The sequence below is a fragment of the Cyrtonyx montezumae genome, unplaced genomic scaffold, assembly GCF_038088225.1.
Source record: "Cyrtonyx montezumae isolate F1298 unplaced genomic scaffold, pur_monq_1.0 scaffold_25, whole genome shotgun sequence".
Lineage (NCBI taxonomy): Eukaryota > Metazoa > Chordata > Aves > Galliformes > Odontophoridae > Cyrtonyx > Cyrtonyx montezumae.
In genome coordinates, this window is record NW_027071992.1 from 13,347,712 (window position 1) to 13,368,080 (window position 20,369).

The 20,369-nt window shown below is 40.9% G+C and overlaps 2 protein-coding genes across 2 annotated transcripts in view; one reads left to right on the top strand and one right to left on the bottom strand.

The window, feature by feature from the left end:
* Positions 1-20,369, bottom strand: part of RAI14 (retinoic acid induced 14) — a 71,980-nt gene that overhangs the window by 23,259 nt on the left and 28,352 nt on the right. The window contains 1 exon segment of the mRNA XM_065739999.1: positions 14,156-14,286. Coding sequence (XP_065596071.1) covers positions 14,156-14,286 — 131 coding nt within the window.
* NPR3 (natriuretic peptide receptor 3) overlaps positions 6,770-20,369 on the top strand; it is a 466,739-nt gene continuing 453,139 nt past the window's right edge. Inside the window, exon 1 of the mRNA XM_065739998.1 lies at positions 6,770-6,773. The gene's annotated coding sequence lies outside the window, so the exon portion shown is untranslated. The remainder of the gene's footprint in view (positions 6,774-20,369) is intronic.

The following is a 20,369-nucleotide window of genomic DNA, read 5'->3' on the forward strand; positions in this document are numbered from 1 at the left end:
CATACAGTGCTATTGTTCTCTACTCTTTTAATCTGAGTGCTCTGAAAATATTTTAAGTGCAAGAATGTTTGAAATACACTATGAACTCAAACTTACTCATTGTCAAGGTTTATTTTGAGTACAAACATCCCTCCCCAAAGCAGTTCATTCTTCTTCATTTTCTATATCATACATCAAATCTTTATTGACTTTCAAGAAATCTGACTTGTCTGCCAACAGTTTGATGATTTACAGTTTCCCAACAGACCAATACCTTCATACAAACAAATGAGGCTGATAAAATAAAGACACAGAGCTGCTCAGAGTCTTTGCAATGCCAACTAAAAAAATACAGAAATAGCAAATGTACAACCCTTGCTGCTACCAGATGAAACGGGCAAGTGATTTGCCAGCTATCTCAGGAAGAGACTCATTGGTAGTCTGTCTCATTTTGTGTATTGATTTGAACTTCTACACATTTTGGAGGCAGCACATTGCTTAAAATGCCTGTCATTTTCACAGCCAGAATTATTCCTCAAAGCCTTGATTTATTCCTTCAACAAAAACAGTACAAATAAATGTAATAGATGTTATCTGTATTTTTATTGCTTTCCACCATAGGCCAAATGGCAGAAGTAATAGAAGGAGGCAGAGACCTGACCTGGGTGAGAAAGAGCTGTGAGTACAGTGAGAGCAGCATATTCTGTGCACTAATGATGTGTCTGTAGTTACTGAGGAATACCAAGTATGGTCTCCTCTGGCATGTAATACAATGACCAGTACTTAGTGAAGAAAGTTAACTTTTTTGTGAATGGAATTTTATCAAACCAAAAATACAGTGATGAAGTTAATCCTTTCAAACCTAACAAAAACCAAACAAACAAATAATCAACACATCATGAACCTAATTCAAATAAAAATCATTACTCTCAGATTTAAAGAATGGGAATGGCCCAGAATGGTCCCCAAACAGGCACCTTTTGTGCCTTCCTCTGTCAACCATGCAGGGCACTCAGCAAAGCAGTAACTCTTTGTTCCAGCAAGGATTATGCTTCCATGGCCAGCATCTATTGATCCAGCTGCCTAGTTCTGCTTCTTCCTCGCATCTACACAGGTAGGCAGATGCCCACGTGGCTAGGAAAGAAGGAAAAACAAAACTGCTTTCTACTGTTTCATCACAGTCACATGGGCACATATGCTGTTGGAAGAAATTAAGCGACAGCAGCGTGAAAGTAAAGTTTAAGGTGATGTAATTCCTGCTGAATTGTAACATATAGCAGAAAGGGAACAGTCCTGGAGGTTCCTAGAATGTGTGGGGAAACAAATTCCTAACACAGCTGGTGAAGTAGCCAACAAAGGGAAGCAAAATCCTGGACCTGCTGTTTGTTAACAGAGAAGGTCTTGTGGGGAATATAAAGGTTTGAGGCCATCTGGGGCAATGTGATGTTGAAATGATGTGATCAAGGATTTTTCAATCCTTGTTGAAGTACTGAGGGGAGTCAGTAGAATTGCCACCTTGGGCTTCTGGAAGGCAGCCTTTTGTCTCTTTCAGACCATAGTTGAGAGAGGCCCTTGGGAAGTTGTTCCGGAGGGCATGGGAGCCCAGGAAGGCTGGGAATACTTTAAGGATGGTATTCTAAAGGTGCAGCAGCTGTTATCTCCAAGTCGTGGAAGACAAATCGATGGGGAAGAACCGACTGGTCTGGCTGAACAGAGACCTCTGGCTGGAACTCAGGAACAAAAGGAGAGTTTATGGCCTTTGGAAGAGGCAACAAGCAACTTATGAGGATTACAAATACATACAGAAGCTGTGCAGGGTGAAAATTAGAAGGGCGAAAGCCCATCTAGAACTGAACTTGTCCACTAAGGTGAAAGACAACAATAAGTATTTCTATAAATACATAAACGGTAAGAGGAAGGCTAGGGAGAATCTCCATCCCTTGCTGGATACAGAGGGGAACATAGTGACCAAGCATTAGGATATAGCTGAGGTATTTAATGCCTTCTTTGCCTCAGCCTTCAATAGTAAGACTAGTTGCTCCCAGGGCAAACACAAACAGGAAGATAGGGACAGAGAACAGAATAGGCCCTGCATAATCCATGTTGAGATGGTTTTGTTCCTGCTCCAAAAACTGGACACTCAGAAGTCCATGGATTGCATCCTCGAGTGCTAGGGGAATTGTCAGATGTGGTTGCCAAGCCTCCCTCCATCATCTTTCAACAGTCCTGGCTAACCAGGAATGTCCTGGTGGACTCAAGGTGGCCATCTTCAGAAGGGGCCATAAAGACGATCCCAGTAGCTACGGACCTATCAGTCTCACCTTGCTGCCAGGGAAGGTTATGGAACAGATAATCTCAAGAGCCATCATGGATCAATTAAAGGTCAGCCAGGGGATCAGGCCCAGTCAACATGGGTTTGTGAATGGTAGGTAAACCTGATTTTGTTCTATGACAAGGTGACCTGTTTAGTGGATGAAGGTAAGGCTGTCAATGTGGTATACCTGAACTTTAGTTAAGCCTTTGACACTGTCCCCCACAACATCCTCGTGGAGAAGCTGGCTGCCCATGGGTTGGATGGGCATGTGCTCTGCTGGGTGAAACACTGGCTGGATGGCTGGGCCCAAGAAGTTGTGGTCAGTGGAACTAAATGCAACAGGTTTATCAGTGATCTTGATGAGGGGATGGAGTGCACCCTCAGTAAGTTTGCAGATGACACTAAGCTGGGAGGGAGTGTTCATCTGCCTGAGGGTAGAGAGTCACTACAGAGGGATGGACAGGCTGGATCAATGAGCCAAGGTAAAATGTATGGGTTTCAATAGAGACAAGTGTCAGGTGCTGCACTGTGGTCACAACAACCCCAGGCAAACCTACAGGCTTGGGGAGGAGTGGCTCGAAAGCTGCCTGACAGAAGGGGACCTTGGTGTACTGATGGACAGTCCTCTGAGTATGAGCCAGCAGTGTGCCAAGTGGCCAGGAAGGCCAATGGCATCCTGGACTGTATCAAGAATGGTGTGATGAGCAGGACTAGGGAAGTAATCCTGCCCACGTACTTGGCACTGGTGAAATCCCACCTTGAGTACTGTGTTCAGTTTTGGGCACCTCAGTACAGAAAGGACATTGAGGTGCTGGAGCAGGCCCAAAGAAGGGCAACAAGGCTTGTGAAAGGCCTGGAGAATAAGCCCTATGAGGAGCAACTGAAGGAACTGGGGCTGTGAGTCTGGGGAAGAGGAGGCTGAGGGGAGGCCTTATTGCTCTCTTCAAATACCTGAAAGGTAATGGCAGCAAGAGTGGGGTTGGTCTCTTCCCACTAGCGACAGGTGACAGGACACGGGGAAATGGCCTCAAGTTGCACCAGGGAAAGTTTAGCTTGGATGTAAGGAAAAAATTCTTTACAGAACAGGTTATTAAGCTCTGGAATAGGCTCCCCAGGGAGGTAGTTATGAGTCACCACTCCTGAATGTGTTTAAAATCCATTTGCATGTGGTGCTCAGGGACATGATTTAGCAGTAGGTTGATAGAGTTAGGGTAGTACAGTTTGGTTGGGGTTGGACTTGATGATCTTGAAGGTCATTTCCAACCTGAGCAATTCTATGATTCTATGTAGAATTTCACCTTAAACCTAAAAACTAAAATTAAATACTGAATATCTGCCTGTAAAAGCTGCCAAGTCTTTATCACTCCCTGACTAACAATTGAAAATTTTCTTTGACTTGGGAACAAAAGCCATCTTGCCTTTTAACAGTGTTCATTTTCATGCTTCCTACCTAAGCATGAAAACAGCAGAGGCAGACTGCACCAGAAGTACCAACTCAAGTTACTCCTTTTCCACAGCTGCTCTTAGTCTCTTAAGCTGCACTGTCCTCCAGCTTTGAAATGTGTCAGAGAACTGACTTCTGATTCACTCCTAAGCCAGAATAAAGATATGGGAGCAAGACTTCTTTCCATTGGCAATCCCAAATGGAGAGGGCACAGTGAAACCAGTTTTAGGATGAAAACCAAATCAAAATTGAGAGAGAAATATAAAATGCAGAAGATACATTTCAGTTACTATAGATATTTCTGTACTACAGACACAAAGTACCAATGGATACCACAACAAGTCTGTTCAGATGTTGAGCAAATCAGTGACTGTCTTAAAGGCAAATGAGACATCTACCATCAGTAGTTAGTAGTTTGTTCGTTATTTTGTTTTAAGCAAATAAAACCCATAGCTTTACAGCGCATCCATTTCACCTTCAATCAAGATCAAATGCAATAAATGTGGCTTTTAATTAAGTTCAGGCAGTGTGTATCATTCTCCTGTCAGACATGCACATAGCCACAAAAGTGCAAAAATCACAACAGATAAAACAATTATAATAATTACATTTTGTTTTCAAGCTAGAGTTGGTATCATTAAAAACTCAGAAAAGAAAATACTGTGAGATTTAAAAGATGTTTGAGTAATTAGCTGCTACTATCTTTTCAAGTACAAGTAGGTTAGGATTTTAAGAAAGTTGACATAAGCAGGTATAGATTTAGTATGAGCTGCCCAAGTGTTTCCCTCTTAGTAGCAGACACTAAAACATACTGCAACACACACAGACAGTGTTCTCCTATCTATTTAAACATGGCTTGATCAGTTTCCCCTAGTACACACAAAAACCCTGGCAAAAAAAAATGCATATGGATCTTCTATATTAGTATATATTCTGCAAAAGCTTTCAAAAAACCAGCACTGTTTTCATATAAACTTCCCAGCTTTGCCTCGGAGTATAGAGTCTTGTTTCAGTCACACACACCTCAAGATATAAGACATTAAAAGAGGCAAGTCTGCTGAATAGCTATTTTCTTATTAGGAAAGAAGCAATTTCATCATATAGTAAAGGAGCTGGCAAGCTACAGACTCCTGATTTTTTGCCTTCAAGCTCAACAAAAATATCCACCCACCTGCTCTTCAGAGAGATTTTAGAGATCCCCAGAACCTTTATATTTTACATTCTCAGGTTGCGTTCCAGCAGTTCCATTTTCGTGCACAGTTTTCTTTGTCAAACTCTGTTACTGCATTACCACAAACTCCCTCCTCAACTCTGAAACATAAAGATTCTTCTCCCATGTGCCCTTAGCTGTAAATAAAAGTACTCACTATTTGAATTTGTTTCCTGTAGAGTATCCTTCTTTAAAGGCCCTCAAAAACCAGCATCAGCAAATTGCAGAGATTCTGCCAGTGGCCAACTTCAGCGTACCCCTAGGTGCTGACAGAAAGTCTGAAGTTTTGAAATGCTACTTTTATTTCTGGTGTTTCAGGGTACAAAGATTGACAACATGAAAGAAACAGTGAAGCTGCTGAAAGGCTTAAAAAGTTTAGAAATGAGAGCAGTGTTGCCAGTGCCAAAAAAAGCCAAGGTGAGAGGAATAGGGAACAGAACAGAGTAGTTCAGTTGGAAGAGATCTACAGAGGTTACCAGGTTCAACAACTTGACTGTTTCAAGGCTAACTAAAAGCCAAAGCATATTACTGAGGGCATTATCCAAACACCTCTTAAGCACTGACAAATTGTAGGCATCAATTGCTTCTCTAGGAAAGCTGCTAAGAGTGTATGCACTCCTTCACAGTAGAAACATCTTTCTTAATGTCCTGTTTGAACTTCTCCCAGCACAGCTTTGTGCCGCTCCTGTGCATTCCAACATCAACTCCCAGGGAGCAAACCCTGGCACCTTCCCCTGTGCCTCAACCCAGGGAGCTGCAGAGTGCAGTGAGGTTGCCTCTCAGCCTCCTCTTCTCCTGGACAGCAACTCCTCTAAGGACATGCCTTCTGGCCCTGTCAGAACCTTTTCAAGGACCTTAACATCCTTTTTGCATTGCAGAGCCCAGAACTACACAAAACACTCAAGGAGAGCCCACTGCAAAACTAAATATAGCAGAAAATCACCTCTTCTGACCACTGACTGTGCTGTGCTCAGTGTCCCCCACAAGGCGGTTTGCCCACTTGGCCACCTGGCCATACTGCTGGCTTGTGATGATCTGCTGTCCCCAGCAATCTCCTCTCCCAGGTCCCTTCCTGCTCAGCTGCTCTCCAGCCATTTGTCTTCCAGCTGTGCCTATGTCCAGCATTGTTCTGTCTCAGAACATTGTCTCTGCTGAACTTCGTATTGTTCCGAATGATGTCCCTGCCTCTCATCCCTTCGGGCAGTCAACAGCACCTCTCAGTTTCATGTCACTGGTAAACATGCTGAGGATGTATTACACTCCTGTACCCAGACCATCTATAAAACGTTGAACAGGACTGGCCTGAGAATTGAGCCCCAGAGAGTATCACTAGAGAACAGCTACCAGCCAGATGTAGCCCCATTCCCTGTCATCACCCAGTGTGGTGTGAACCTGACATCTCCTAGCTGGACAATGTGTCCAGATGGATGCTATGAGGAACGTACTGAAGGGCTTACTAAAATCCAGAAAGGTTATTTCCACCATCTTTCCTTAATCCAACAAATGGTGACCTTAGGTCAAATTAAGACAGGATTTTCCCCTCATGAATTTATCCTTCACTGTGCCTGATGATAGCTTATTTAATTGTTTTTCAATAGTATACAGTATATTTTTTCCAGGCACTGAGGTTAGACAAATATATCTGCAGTTTCCTACGTCTTCCTTAGTGCCCTTCTTGCAGATCACTGTAACAGTGGCTGGTTTACAGGGAAGCTTCCTTCAAATTATTTCTTTAAAAACAGATCCTTCATCTCATGATCAAAGTGATGCACAGTTAGCTTCTCAATATATATGGTTTCCAGCAAAATATCTTTATGAACATACGATGAAGTCTTTAAGGATGCCATAAGTGTGCCCAGATCACTACGACTTCTTCCTAGCGTTAGGTAAAACCAACTTCCCATTTGCTGCCCTGGCTTGCAAGGCCAGGAGACAGTTCAAACCTAAAATTAAGCCTGCAAAAAAGTAATGTCTAGCATCTTGCTCAGTGTCCACCCTCCAACACAGCCTGCTTGGTACTGCTGCTCATGGGCCAAGCAAACACACAGCCTTACTACATGAAAAGTCATGAAATTAGAGTTAGGAAATCCCAAAGCATGTTAGCATAACATAAGCCAGGAAAAGGCTGGAAAAGGCTGAAAATAACTGAGTGGAAGTTAATCTAAAGAAAATATTTTTGTTGCATGAAAATCCAGCAGGGCTTAAGAATTGTACACAGTATGCCAAGAACCAAAGAGTACAGATATCCTATTCGTCACTGGGGACCTTGACTTATGGCTCAGGGTATGTACTATTTTTGAAGTTTCTGTGTCTTTTAAACTTCAGGCAGGTTGGACCATTTCAGGCTTGAAGTAGGAGAACTATGTGATTTTTTTCTTAAACTGCATAAAGTTACCTTCTCTTACTTCATGGGCGAATTAAAAACCAAGTACATTAATCCACCAATAATGTTATTCAGAGACTGATAGTTCAGATGACCTGTTAACATTTGTTCTATACGTTTTTAAAAGATTATGACAATGTATTTTTATTTATCATTTCAGAATAACTATACTAGTGAACTGTTTAATGAGGACTCCACACATAAGGAGAAGAGAACAGAACAGACATGCCCAGTAACAACCAACGTGTTCCTGCATTTTCCAGTTAGTGCTTTCCTAACACAACATGCACCTGCACAGCAGGTAGAACAAAACACAGAATGATATATAACCCAGACAAATAAGAAAAAAATCTAGCTTTTACATATTGCTTTGTTTCAGTTATCTGTACTCTTTCCCATCCTAGGCTGGGGCAGTTTAAGCTAGTAGAAGCCAGTTAGTGTAATTAAAATCTACATATGCAGCTCATTTGGTTGCATAACACTTTGAAAAACATGTTAAACAACTGCAACCCATTACATAGATATAAATCTGAACAACAGCTTCAGCCTTTGCCCTGTCCCCTCCAGCTCTGGAGAGCCTGGTTCTGGCCCAGCCCACAGGAGGCATGCTTCCCATGCTCCCTTGGCAGCTTGGATAAGATGAGTGAAAAGAGCAGCCACAGTGTTCACAACACAGAAGCAGTGCAGTGTTCTGCCTCCACATGAGCTAAGCAGCAGCTGTTCCAAGCCAGGCACAAAAAGACTTCCAACCATCTAGGCTATGCTCTGATGAAATCATCTCACAGGCTTCTTGAAAACAAGCAAGGTCTGATAAAACCTGGGTATTTGGTAACTCTACAGAAGGACCTGTTTTACAGGGAATTCCATCAGCTGCATGATGAAGCAGCATTACAGGTTTGTCCAATCCTAACAGGGAGGGATGGGTGCCTCACAGGGCATCCAAACACATGCATGGAGGCCCTTCAGAAGGAAGCCTAATTTCTCTGAGATGACAGATCTATTCATATAGATAATGAAATGCAACCACTCATTAAGAATAGGCATCCTAGCAGACTACGTAAAGAAGCAAGTACAACACAGGATGCAAGCTAGCTCCTAGAAGAATTTGATTGATTGTTTCCTTCTTGAACTCCAACTGACATCTGCAGGAAGATTTGTCCATTTAAGATCAACAAGAACCATGGGATATTTCTCAATGTCCAAAGCAATTCTTTTTGAAATAGGGAATTTGCTTTTCAGATAAGTGGAATTTGTTTGTTTTTCCCATGAAACTGTTAAAGAGAAGGTTTCAATTGCTCAGAAGCAAAGGTTAGGAACTTTGCAACTGAAATCCAACTGAACAGCATTCATTTCTGCCTCTTTACAAGGCTGCCACTTCTTTTTATTTTTAAATATGTTTATTAAATGTTAAATATGGAGGTACAAAAATATTAAAACATCTTAGCAGATAGTGCTTTAAAGATGCACACAGCAGAACCTGAACATTCTTGATTCAAAGTCCCGTCAAAAATGTAACTAGGATCCTGATGCATTTTCAAGTCTCAGTGAGGCGTTATATACTCAGACCATCAGAAACTATCTTCCAGTGTTCCTGGCAGGATCACTTGAGGGACATCAGTTAAAAGCCTACAAAAGTTATGCTCGTCAGTACAATAATATCTGTATGAAATAAAGATTTTTTCATGTATTGCCAAACTCTAAAATCAAAATTAATTACTGGTCCTTAACTGAGGAGATACAAGCAATTCTTCTCCTATACACTAACAATTGGCTCATACTGACTATAATGGGAAGTTAATTAGCTCAATTTACTATCCTGACAGAGGATGATTTTGTCCAACCATGCCCAGATGTGTCATCAGCATTTCTAAACTTTAGACTAAAGAGGAAAGTAATTTTCAGGAAATTTAATATTAACACCCTAATTGAATTAAGTTTATAACAATGCTGTGGGGGACAGGGGAAACTAAAATGAGCAATTGGGATATTAACCTGAAAAGAACTTCAAGGAAGTTTTGGAAAAATAAAAGGTTTTACAACTGATCTTCCACAAAAACAAACTTTACTAGAAATTTTGAAACAAGAACCAGATTCCAGTCTTCCTGTTATCGAACAATAAAACATGTGTAGAGATCATTGTGGTTGTCTTTATTTTGTCTATATTCTGAAATGTAGACACTGTTACCATCTGGACTACCATATGATAAACATTTGTCAAAAATTGCTTTCTGACAGAGATCAAGGTTTTGGAACACCAATAAACTCCATTCCTCGGGAGGTGATGACCCTCAGATATTAGACATTTCTTGCAGCTCCCACCCTGGTATAATTTTTAGAAGACAATACACTAGGATGCTTTTCTAATTAAGTGTTCGGTTGATTTCTGGAGGTAACAGAGCCTGTGTAAAAGAAACATCCCCTAGTGTACGGTGTCTGATTGAGGAACTCCTGTATGTACATTATAAGATGTGTAAACTTCCTTTATTTTGAAGATATTCTATAGGATTAATATAGTTTTGAATCAATAAAGGAAGGATGCTACAATTCTTCTATTCCACAGACACTGGACTCATTTGATAAAGTACTTCCCTGGTTTTGGAGATAAGCTTCTAAATAATTTCTACAGTTTTATCTCTCAACCAGGACAGCATAATAACAATAGTAAGCCTGTATTCTTTTAAAAGGTAAATACACAACAGAAAACATAAATACATAAAAGGAAAATGTCCCTCACAAAAAAACATTTAATACCTAATTTACTCATCCAATTGAGAATCCTATTATGCCATTTCCTATACCTACTAACACAAGAAGATACAAAAGTGAGAAAGGAAAAATCAATACTTTGAACAAGTTAAATAATTTGGGGTTGGAATATGCTCCAAAATTTATTTTCATCTCAGTCTGTGAGGCATGAACACTGTTGTTCAAAAGAAAATACATCATTTCTGCTGACTGCTATTGACAACAGTTTAGTGAAACTGCATTTGTAGAGGATTGTAAAGCTTTTTTTTTAATTGACTGACTCATTTTATCAAGCTACAGCTGATACAAGTGCAATAAATTAAAGCACAGAGATCTACTGTTTCATTTAATAGCCATAAGCATTTGATTTCTAGTTCAGCACCTTGCAAAAACATGCAAACATGGCACTGATGCACTGGCACACAGACAAAATAACCTCAGGACACGAAAGTGCTGCCATTTATATATTATGAATTATTTCCATTTTTTTTTTTCATTCCAATAACAGCAGCAGATTCTTTAAATAATAGTTCATTTGAACACTTGTTCTTGTGGAAAGAGTAGTACAGGAATAAATCCTATCCTGTCCTGAAAAGGCTGTCTTTGAAAAGCCTTTATTGTTAGTTTAAGTGGGAGTTAATCGGTCAACTTCCAAATTGGAAAGCACTGTTTTGCTGTTTAAGGAAGTTGGACAAGAAAAAAAAACACAAAACACCATCTGGCAGAATAGGACTACAATGGCAGAGTCAGATTTCCAGACAGGTTCTACTACAAATGTGCTTGGCAATAGTCTATGCAGCGTAAGTGGGAGCAACAATAGGGCTGTGTCAATTTACACCAAAGGTGGATTTGCTCTACAGCCTTAAAACTGATTTGTTGTTTATAGAAAGGACTGAGTAACAGGCTGCATGGTGGTGGTGACAGGGATGCCAAGCAAGACTTAAAAGCCTTCTTTCATTAGTTTGACTAGTACTACTGGGGAGTTAAAAATCCCGATTTTCTTTAAAATAAATATCAAAAACTATGCCTCAAATAAAGATCTGAGCAAGAACAGGAATGTTGTCTGAAGAGTTATTAAGAAAGAGAACAAAAAAGAAAACACAAAGTAAAAACACTGCACACCTCAAGTGAACAGATAACAAAAAGCTAAACAAATGGTATTTCCTTTTGTGCTTTCAAGCACATTCCAAAGCTTTAATCGCATTATGCAAGTTGTTACATAATTGGATCCATCATACTCTTCCAGTTAGTCACCTTCAGCCTAATTAAACAAACAAATGCATCAGTGTATACTCACAGGGAATAGATCAATCAATAGACTGCTGATTTGCAAAGCTTCCTTCCCACGTAGCGTAGCAGACCACTCTCTGAACTAATTACTGACATTTCAGCATGACTGTATTGAATTGTCCCAAACAGACTTCTCCAGATTGCTCTTTCTCGGCATGAGGCTCCCATGCTCCAGAAGAGGTAGCTGACAAATTAGTACCATGCCCCTGTGGGACACTTCCAGACTCAGTGCAAGGCTGTAGCTGGGGCTGGGCCTCTAACCAGAGTTTCTGAGGCAGAACAGAACACCTGTGCTAGGCACCCAGGAATCACTGTGCAGGTATGGAGCCCTGGGATCGCAATGCAAACATAGGAGACACAAGCCTATGTGGATGGAAATGATGCTTCATTCTGCATTTAGTAATGTTGCTTAGGCAACAGTAATCAGTTTTGGAGCATGCATGTGTACAGACACACTAAAAAAAATGAGAAGACTCTGAAATTGAGAGCATGAAAATGCGCAATTGCCTGTTAGTAATAAGCCACATTAGAGAACACTTCTAGATTACAGTGTCCTTTGGTAGCTATGTCTCTCCAGATCAGTGTCATGGCTTCTATACCTGTCTCTCTCTCTTCCGTAACTCAACAAGTAATCAAGCAGGTATGCAGAGTTTGTCAAAGCAATGGAAACAGAATGAGAGCTGACAAGCTGTATTCCTGTATCACAGCAATGATATTTTTTACATTTCTCTCAAGTTTATTTTTTTAAACCATTACATAGAGATACTTAAAAAGTAACTGATAATTACCTGAGCATACTAAACTACTAAAAATGTAGATCTTTACAACATTAATTCATACTTGTAAACTAAAATTAATTCTAGTTATATTAAAAAAATAAAATTAACAGTATATGTATCTGTATAATTAGTAGCTGCATAATCAGTAGAAATAATTGACTTCTTTAGCAGTAACTACAAAGAAGAGTAAATTTTGAAATGTGTTTCTATAAATACAAAAGCCATTGCACCAAATCCCTACAATTACAATCTCATTATTAATAGTCAAAAGGCATGTGTACATTTACTGATAATTTCAGTCTTGCTTGGCTTCTAGAAAAAAAGTCAGTATCAAATTATATTTGAAACTTGCAAAATACCAGTGTTACAGTGGACACAGTGCAGCTTAGGACTACAGCTCTGAGGTTACATCAACTAGAAAAAACACAAGATGCTAAATATATCTCAATTTCAGAAGTCATGAAAGATAATGTCTTTTTTAAAAGAAAAACACACATGTGCAACTTATAAAATTAAAATCATTCTGTATGTGGAGAAAGGCCGCTTAAAGGAATCAAAAGAATGTGCATTTTTGTAGTAAGAAGTTGCAGATCATTATGAGTTGTTGCCATAATTCAGTTTCCCCAGATGCAGAATAGAAATAGCGCAGATGTAGAAAACTCAAACAGATCAAGCAAAAAACAGAATGTGACTAAATAAATAATGCAAAGGTAATTAATGAGAATATATTATTTGTTATAAACTGCCTCATTCTGTCTATCCTAAGACTATGAATAATTTTCCTTCCTATCCAGAATTTTTTTAAGGTTTTGGTTTCCTCATTGTCAATGGTTTACAGGCTGGTTTGGACTGGTTCCATGACGACTGGGTCACAGGACTCACGAACCCATGTCCTGGGAATGGGGAAGGGGGAAAAGGGAAAAAGGGAAAAGGGAGATGGGCCTGAAAACAAAATAGTGGCAACAATCTGAGGTGGAAAGCTAATTTACTAAATGAGTATCAGAATGCAAAATACCACAATATAATACAATATAATTGGAATTGAAGCTAATAAATCAAATAAAATGAGCAAGAGAGAGTGTCCGATAAACCGAAGGCCTTACGCTAACGCTGAAGGCGGACGGCAGCGAGCACCCACTGCTGAGTCCATCCCAAAGGGAAGAGAGAGTCCCATGACACACAAAGTTTTTATCTTTCCCTCTGAGCGTAAACATGTAAAAATACAAAGCAACATTAAGTCCTCTGGGGAACGTAGTTCTTCTCTTCGGAGACAGGTATATCCATAACTATTGATGACCCATGGAGCTGGAGCATGAACTCCTTAACTCTTAATGCACTACGTGATGTTATGATATGGAATACCAACAACAAAAATCATAAAACCATGACACTCATGGGATACCTCTTTTACACTTTTTCATTTAATCATGTCCCAGTCCCTTAAGAAAGTTTAAAGATAGCAATCCCATGTTGTAACTTCCTTACTGGAATCTGTTATCTTCCACAGTTAAGACTGCTCATCAGAGAACAAGAAGAAGAACAGAAGAAAATACTACACTGAGACTCAAATATACAGAGACTGTGTAAGAGAACTCGTTCACACCAGACTTTCATTGCCAAATTTCAATCAAAACAAGGAACAGTTGCACGAGTCATTAGTATCTGCAAGATTTTAAAAGCCCATCACAAGAACTTTAATTCAAAATAAACCATTAGACAGAAAAATTATCTTCAGTTCTATGTCATTAAGCTCATGGGAAAAAATAGACCCGAAGATTAATGCCTTTTGGAGTGTGTCATGAAATTCCCAAGTCTCAAAATACCCTGTACTAAACTGGGATCAATCTGTCCAGCAGATTAGCTTCAGTTTAGTTCAGTAGGTTTCTGATTAAGAAATGGTACCTTTGTTTTCAGGATGGTTTCTAGTTCTTAATTCTTAGAAGTAGCATACACATCCAAGGCTGCATTTCCCCACTGTCATGTTTAAATCACAAATTTAAGTTAGACTTACGCAGTTTTTCCCTCGCTATCTTGTTTGGTGGCACTGGCTCCCTTTTTACCCAGCAATGAAGCGACTTTTTCAGGATCACCATTCTCCACTGCCTGAAGTAGCCGATCATCATTCTTATTCCATTCATTTGTCTGCAGTAAAAGGAGAAAAAACATTATTAATACTAGCCCTGGGCACAAGCTTCCTAGAACAAACTTGTATATATTTATCACCTTCGAAAACTGAGTCAAAAGCCCAAAAAAGGTGCAAATAAAGCTGAAAATAAAGTTGAAACCTGTATAGCACAAGCTCCCAAGTAGTCAATGGCTCAAGCTAGGACATAAGTGATCACCAAAGATGACTTCTAATACAGAAACTGTAGAAGAGTAATACAGATGTAAGTCCATTTGTTCTTACTCTTTTAAATAGAGTTCTTCATTTGTCTAGTCCTCCTTTCCATTTTGGAGTTGTATTTGCCCCATAAGATCTTAATTGCACATCAGATGGATAACCAATGATCCGTCTCAGTTGATTCACATCCCACATTACAAGCACAGGCCAACCAAAACTTCCTGTTCTGTATTTCAGGAAACCCTTGTCACACTTTGTGGAGCATAACAGGTCAAGAAACTTACCTTTGCTGGCTGAAACTACTTCTACTGAGCTTAACCCCCATGTTTGCCTTTAAAACAAAGGACTTAAGCTAAAGCGTAGATTCATAGTATTTGCAAAAGACAATCACTTTATGTTTAAACCTTTCCAAACATAGCTCACTAATATCTCTTAGGAGATTCTCACCACCTGTATCCATGAAAGGACACTACTTCCTATTATGATACCCCTACAATTCCAAACTCTTGGGACATGGCATATTTCTTCTACCAGGTCCGTAACCAGAATCTTGGAAGTTACTAAGAAAATGAAGTAGCCTTTTATATTCCATGTAGTCACTGCAAAAAAAAAAAAAAAAAAAAAAAAAAAGCTCTGGAAAAGTTCCAGCTATGCTTTCTAGACTGGACTAACAACAAGGTACAGCCTTCAGGAAGAACATCTGATTCACATGTGATTAAAAGCTGCTTTTGGCTTAGTGCTACATCCTGCTACTCAGTAAAGCATCTTCAACAGATTACAGCTTTCTCTTCGACATCAGTTAGCTCATGTCCAGCACTAGTATCTATTCATCAGCACTGGATTTCTGCACAAACAACTGTGGCAAAGATTGAAATCATATTAATATGCACCCTCAGAACCATTCAGCTTAAAGAGCATCTAACACTTCATAGAGATTTTTTTTACACTAGCTGAACAAACTGTTCAATGTGCTGCCGTCTGGGCTTGTGAGAAAAAAAACTATGAGCTGCACATTGGTACAAAACAGCTCTGCAGGCTCTGCACACTCTCAGAAGTAGAAAGGAAGAAAAGTGTTCCACCTACCAGCTATTTAAAAACCAAATGAATGAAAAAATTAAAAAACAAAAGAAAACAAACTGAAAAAACATCAACACAACATTAATGTGAGAGTACAGTCCATGCAAGAAAGTAGACAGGAGTTGAAATAATATATTCCTGGAGCCATGAATATGAATGGTTGTTCTGTCAGAGGACGTGGCACACAGAACACCAAGAACAATTGCAGGCTTATGGCACTGTTATGACTGGTGAGTAATTGCATCAAGCAGGTTACATTCTTTATTCTTACACCACTAGAATAGTTATCTGTAGACTGCAGAGCATTAGTTACATCTGCAAAATAATAATGATGATGATGATGATGTTTCCCCTTGCAATACATAGACTCCATGGCAATGAATGCCCTTTCAAGCAGCAGGCTCCATCTAAAATGAAACTCAGTGCATATTCTTCAGTTGGGAATTTTTACCCTTGAAAGAGAACCTACTATCTAAAACAGACATTAAAGAAAAAATATCATCTTTGTAAATAAAATGCTTTTAAATTAACATTGTTTATTTGACAACATACTGTGCCTTTTGTTTTGGAATTCATCCCCGATTTTGTGGGTTTTTTATTATGCAGCCATATACTTAAAATTTAAGATACTTAATGAATTGTCTGATGACTGCAGAGCATTAATAGCACCTAAATCCCACACCTTCCCACACCACTCCCCCACCCCTTTCAGAAAGGAGATGGCAGATAACATGACAGCCCTAACTCAGGTACCCTTAGTCAGAATCCCTTATATCTATGAATTAAACACAGACATGACATTAGGCCAAGCAGTTTCTCAAGAAGGCCCTGAAGAACACTCAGGTCTACCAGCTCCATCTCAGCATCAAAGAGCAGACACCAGTGTACATTTCCTTATTTTTTACACAATTCTAGTAATTCTTTTTCCTACTCACAGGAAAGCCACAGAGACTAGAGACTAAAACAGGAAAATCTGTGACTTTGGACCTTTGTTTTTAAGGTGCTAATTCTCTGCCTGATTAGTAACTCTTCTAAACACCATGACTCAGAAATGCTGAAAAAATAACCAGTCTTACAAACTATCAAATACTTAATCCAACTGTACTTTTTTCAATTGCATGTTTTTAGATTTACTTAGTGATCCTATAACATCTTTAATGCTATCATATCAGCTCTTTTTGTTTTGCTCCTGAAAGACAAAAAAACAGCTTCCCTTTGTCACTGTGGCTCACTTAAAAAATTAAAATAGCTATTTCTGTGTAAGATTCTGTGTAAAAAGTAAGACTGTTTCTATTCAAGCATTTCAGAATTATACACATTTAACTATAATGCAAGTTATATAGATTTATTTAGAGACCTTATTTATTTGCAAAATGGAAATGGCAGAGACAATTGTCCAAATGGGAAAAAAAAAAAGGAAACAAAAGCTATGCAGGTATCAACTGTTGCTTAACTATCTCTAATATGACTGAACTGGTTTTATTTCTCCACTGCAGTCCACAGCAGCCTTGCAAAATGCATTCCAGAAGGTAAAGAGACAGCTAATAAATAAATGGCATATAACAGACTCTCAAAAATACCCACTCCTATAGGAAATTTTAGCTCTGCTATCCATCTTCTTCAGGAAAAAAAAATCTCAAAATAGCAATACAGAAAGACACTGCACCCATAGCTGGAAGCAACTCAGAGAAATTTAAGTGAGTGAAGCTTTCACAGCAGCTCATGTAATAAAAAACTGCACAGCCACTGGTGCACAGAGCAGATCAGAAAATAAAGATCCCTGAACAGAGGCAGAGACTGTTTCATTTGCAACATTTTGGGTGACTCTTGCAATATTAGCCTGGTTTTGACCCTACAAGTCAGTTACCATGAGGCATCCACAGAAGACCTAAGAGGTATCTTACATAGAATGCTTTAGGTTGGAAGAGACTGCTATTAAGATCATGTAGTTCCAACCCCCTACTATAGGCAGGGACATCTCCCTCTAGACCAGGCTGCTCAAAGCTCCATCCAGTCTGGCCATAAATGCTCCAAGGGAAGAGATATCCACAACCTCCGGACATCCTGTTCCAGTGTCTCACCACCCTCACAGTTCTTCCTAGTTTCTAGTCTAAACCTATCCTCTTCCAGTTTAATGCCATTTCTCCTCATCCTGTTGCTACATGCCCTTCTAAAAAGTTTTCCTGTAGGCCCCCTCCAGGTTCTGGAAGGCCACTTTAAGGTCCCCTCAGACTTTTCTCCAAGCTGAAGTGCCCCAGCTCTCTCAGCCTGTCCCTGTAGGAGAGGTGCTCCAGCCCTCTGATTATCTTTGTGGCCCTCCTCTGGACCTGCTACAACAGCTCCACATCCTTCTTGTGTTGGGGCACCAGAACTGGGTGCAGTACTCCAGGTGGGTCTCACGAGAGCAGTGTAGAGGGGCAGAATCACCTCCCTTGACCTGCTGGTCACACTTAATCATCATGCAACCCAGGATACAGTTGGCTTGCTGAGCTGCAGGCACACGTTGCTGGCTCATGTTGAGTCTTTCATCAACCAACACTCTCAAATCCTTCTTTGCAGGGCTGCTCTCAAAGAGCTCATCTCCCATACTGTGCACATAGGTTCATAGGTTCATAAGGTTGGAAAGGACCTATAAGATCATCTAGTCCAACCATCCTCCTATCACTATCTCAACCCAACTACTAAATTAAATCCTTTAGCACCTCATCTAAACGCTTCTTGAACAGCGCTAGGGATGGTGCCTCAACCACCTCTGGCGTCCTGTAACGAGTGGTGTCCCCCAAGGGTCAGTTTTGGGGCCCATCTTGTTTAATATCTTTATTGATGACCTAGACGAGGGAATTGAGTGTACCCTCAGTAAGTTTGCAGATGACACAAAGTTGGGAGGATGTGTCAAACTGCCTGAGGGTAGGGAGGCCCTTCAGAGGGATTTGGATAGGCTGAACAGCTGGGCTGAGCAAAATGGGATGAGGTTCAATAAGACCAAGTGCCGGGTCCTGCACTTTGGCCACAATAACCCCATGCAATGCTATAGGCTTGGGGCAGAATGGCTTGAAGAATGTAGAGAGGAAAAGGACCTGGAGGTGTTGGTTGATGCTCGGCTCAACATGAGCCGGCAGTGTGCCCAGGTGGCTAAGAAGGCCAACAGCATCCTGGCCTGTATTAGAAATAGTGTAGCCAGCAGGAGCAGGGGGGTGATCATCCCCCTGTACTCAGCTCTGGTACGGCCGCACCTCGAGTACTGTGTTCAGTTTTGGGCCCCTCACTACAAGAAGGACATTGAGGCCCTGGAGCGTGTTCAGAGAAGGGCAACAAAACTGGTGAGGGGCCTGGAGCACAAGTCTTATGAGGAGCGGCTGAGGGAGCTGGGATTGTTCAGTCTGGAGAAGAGGAGGCTCAGAGGAGACCTTATTGCACTCTACCACTTCCTGAAGGGGGGTTGTGGTGAGGAGGGGGTAGGTCTCTTCTCCCTGATAAGTAATGACAGGACGAGAGGGAATGGCCACAAGTTGCGCCGGGGAAGATATAGATTAGACCTCAGGAAGCATTTCTTTTCTGAAAGAGTGGTCAGGCACTGGAATGGCCTGCCTAGGGAGGTGGTTGAGGCACCATCCCTAGCGCTGTTCAAGAAGCGTTTAGATGAGGTGCTAAAGGACTTAATTTAGTAGTTGGGTAGAGATAGTGATAGGAGGATGGTTGGACTAGATGATCTTATAGGTCCTTTCCAACCTTATGAACTTATGAACTTATGAACTAGGCAGGCCATTCCAGTGCCTGACCACTCTTTCAGAAAAGAAATGCTTCCTCAGGTCCAATCTAAATCTTCCCCGGCGCAACTTGTGGCCATTCCCTCTCGTCCTGTCGTTATTTATCAGGGAGAAGAGGCCCACCCCCTCCTCACCACAACCCCCCTTCAGGAAGTGGTAGAGCGCAATAAGGTCTCCTCTGAGCCTCCTCTTCTCCAGACTAAACAATCCCAGCTCCCTCAGCCGCTCCTCATAAGACTTGTGCTCCAGACCCCTCACCAGTTTTGTTGCCCTTCTCTGAACACGCTCCAGGGCCTCAATGTCCTTCTTGTAGTGAGGGGCCCAAAACTGAACACAGTACTCGAGGTGCGGCCGTACCTGAGCTGAGTACAGGGGGATGATCACCTCCCTGCTCCTGCTGGCTACACTATTTCTAATACAGGCCAGGATGCTGTTGGCCTTCTTGGCCACCTGGGCACACTGCCGGCTCATGTTAAGCCGAGCATCAACCAACACCCCCAGGTCCTTTTCCTCTCTACATTCTTCAAGCCATTCTGCCCCAAGCCTATAGCATTGCATGGGGTTATTATGGCCAAAGTGCAGGACCCGGCACTTGGTCTTATTGAACCTCATCCCATTGAGCTCAGCCCAGCTGTTCAGCCTATCCAAATCCCTCTGAAGGGCCTCCCTACCCTCAGGCAGTTTGACACATCCTCCCAACTTTGTGTCATCTGCAAACTTACTGAGGGTACACTCAATTCCCTCGTCTAGGTCATCAATAAAGATATTATTAAACAAGACGGGCCCCAAAACTGACCCTTGGGGGACACCACTCGTAACAGGACGCCAGCTGGACTTAACTCCATTAACCACTATGTCCTTCTTGTAGTGAGGGGCCCAAAACTGAACACAGTACTTGAGGTGCGGCCATACCAGAGCTGAGATCATATATATCACATATCATATATATATCATACATATCTGAGATTGCCTCAACCCAAGCGCAACACCTTGCCCTTGACTGTTGAACCTCATTCAGTGCTCAAAAACCCACTTTTTGA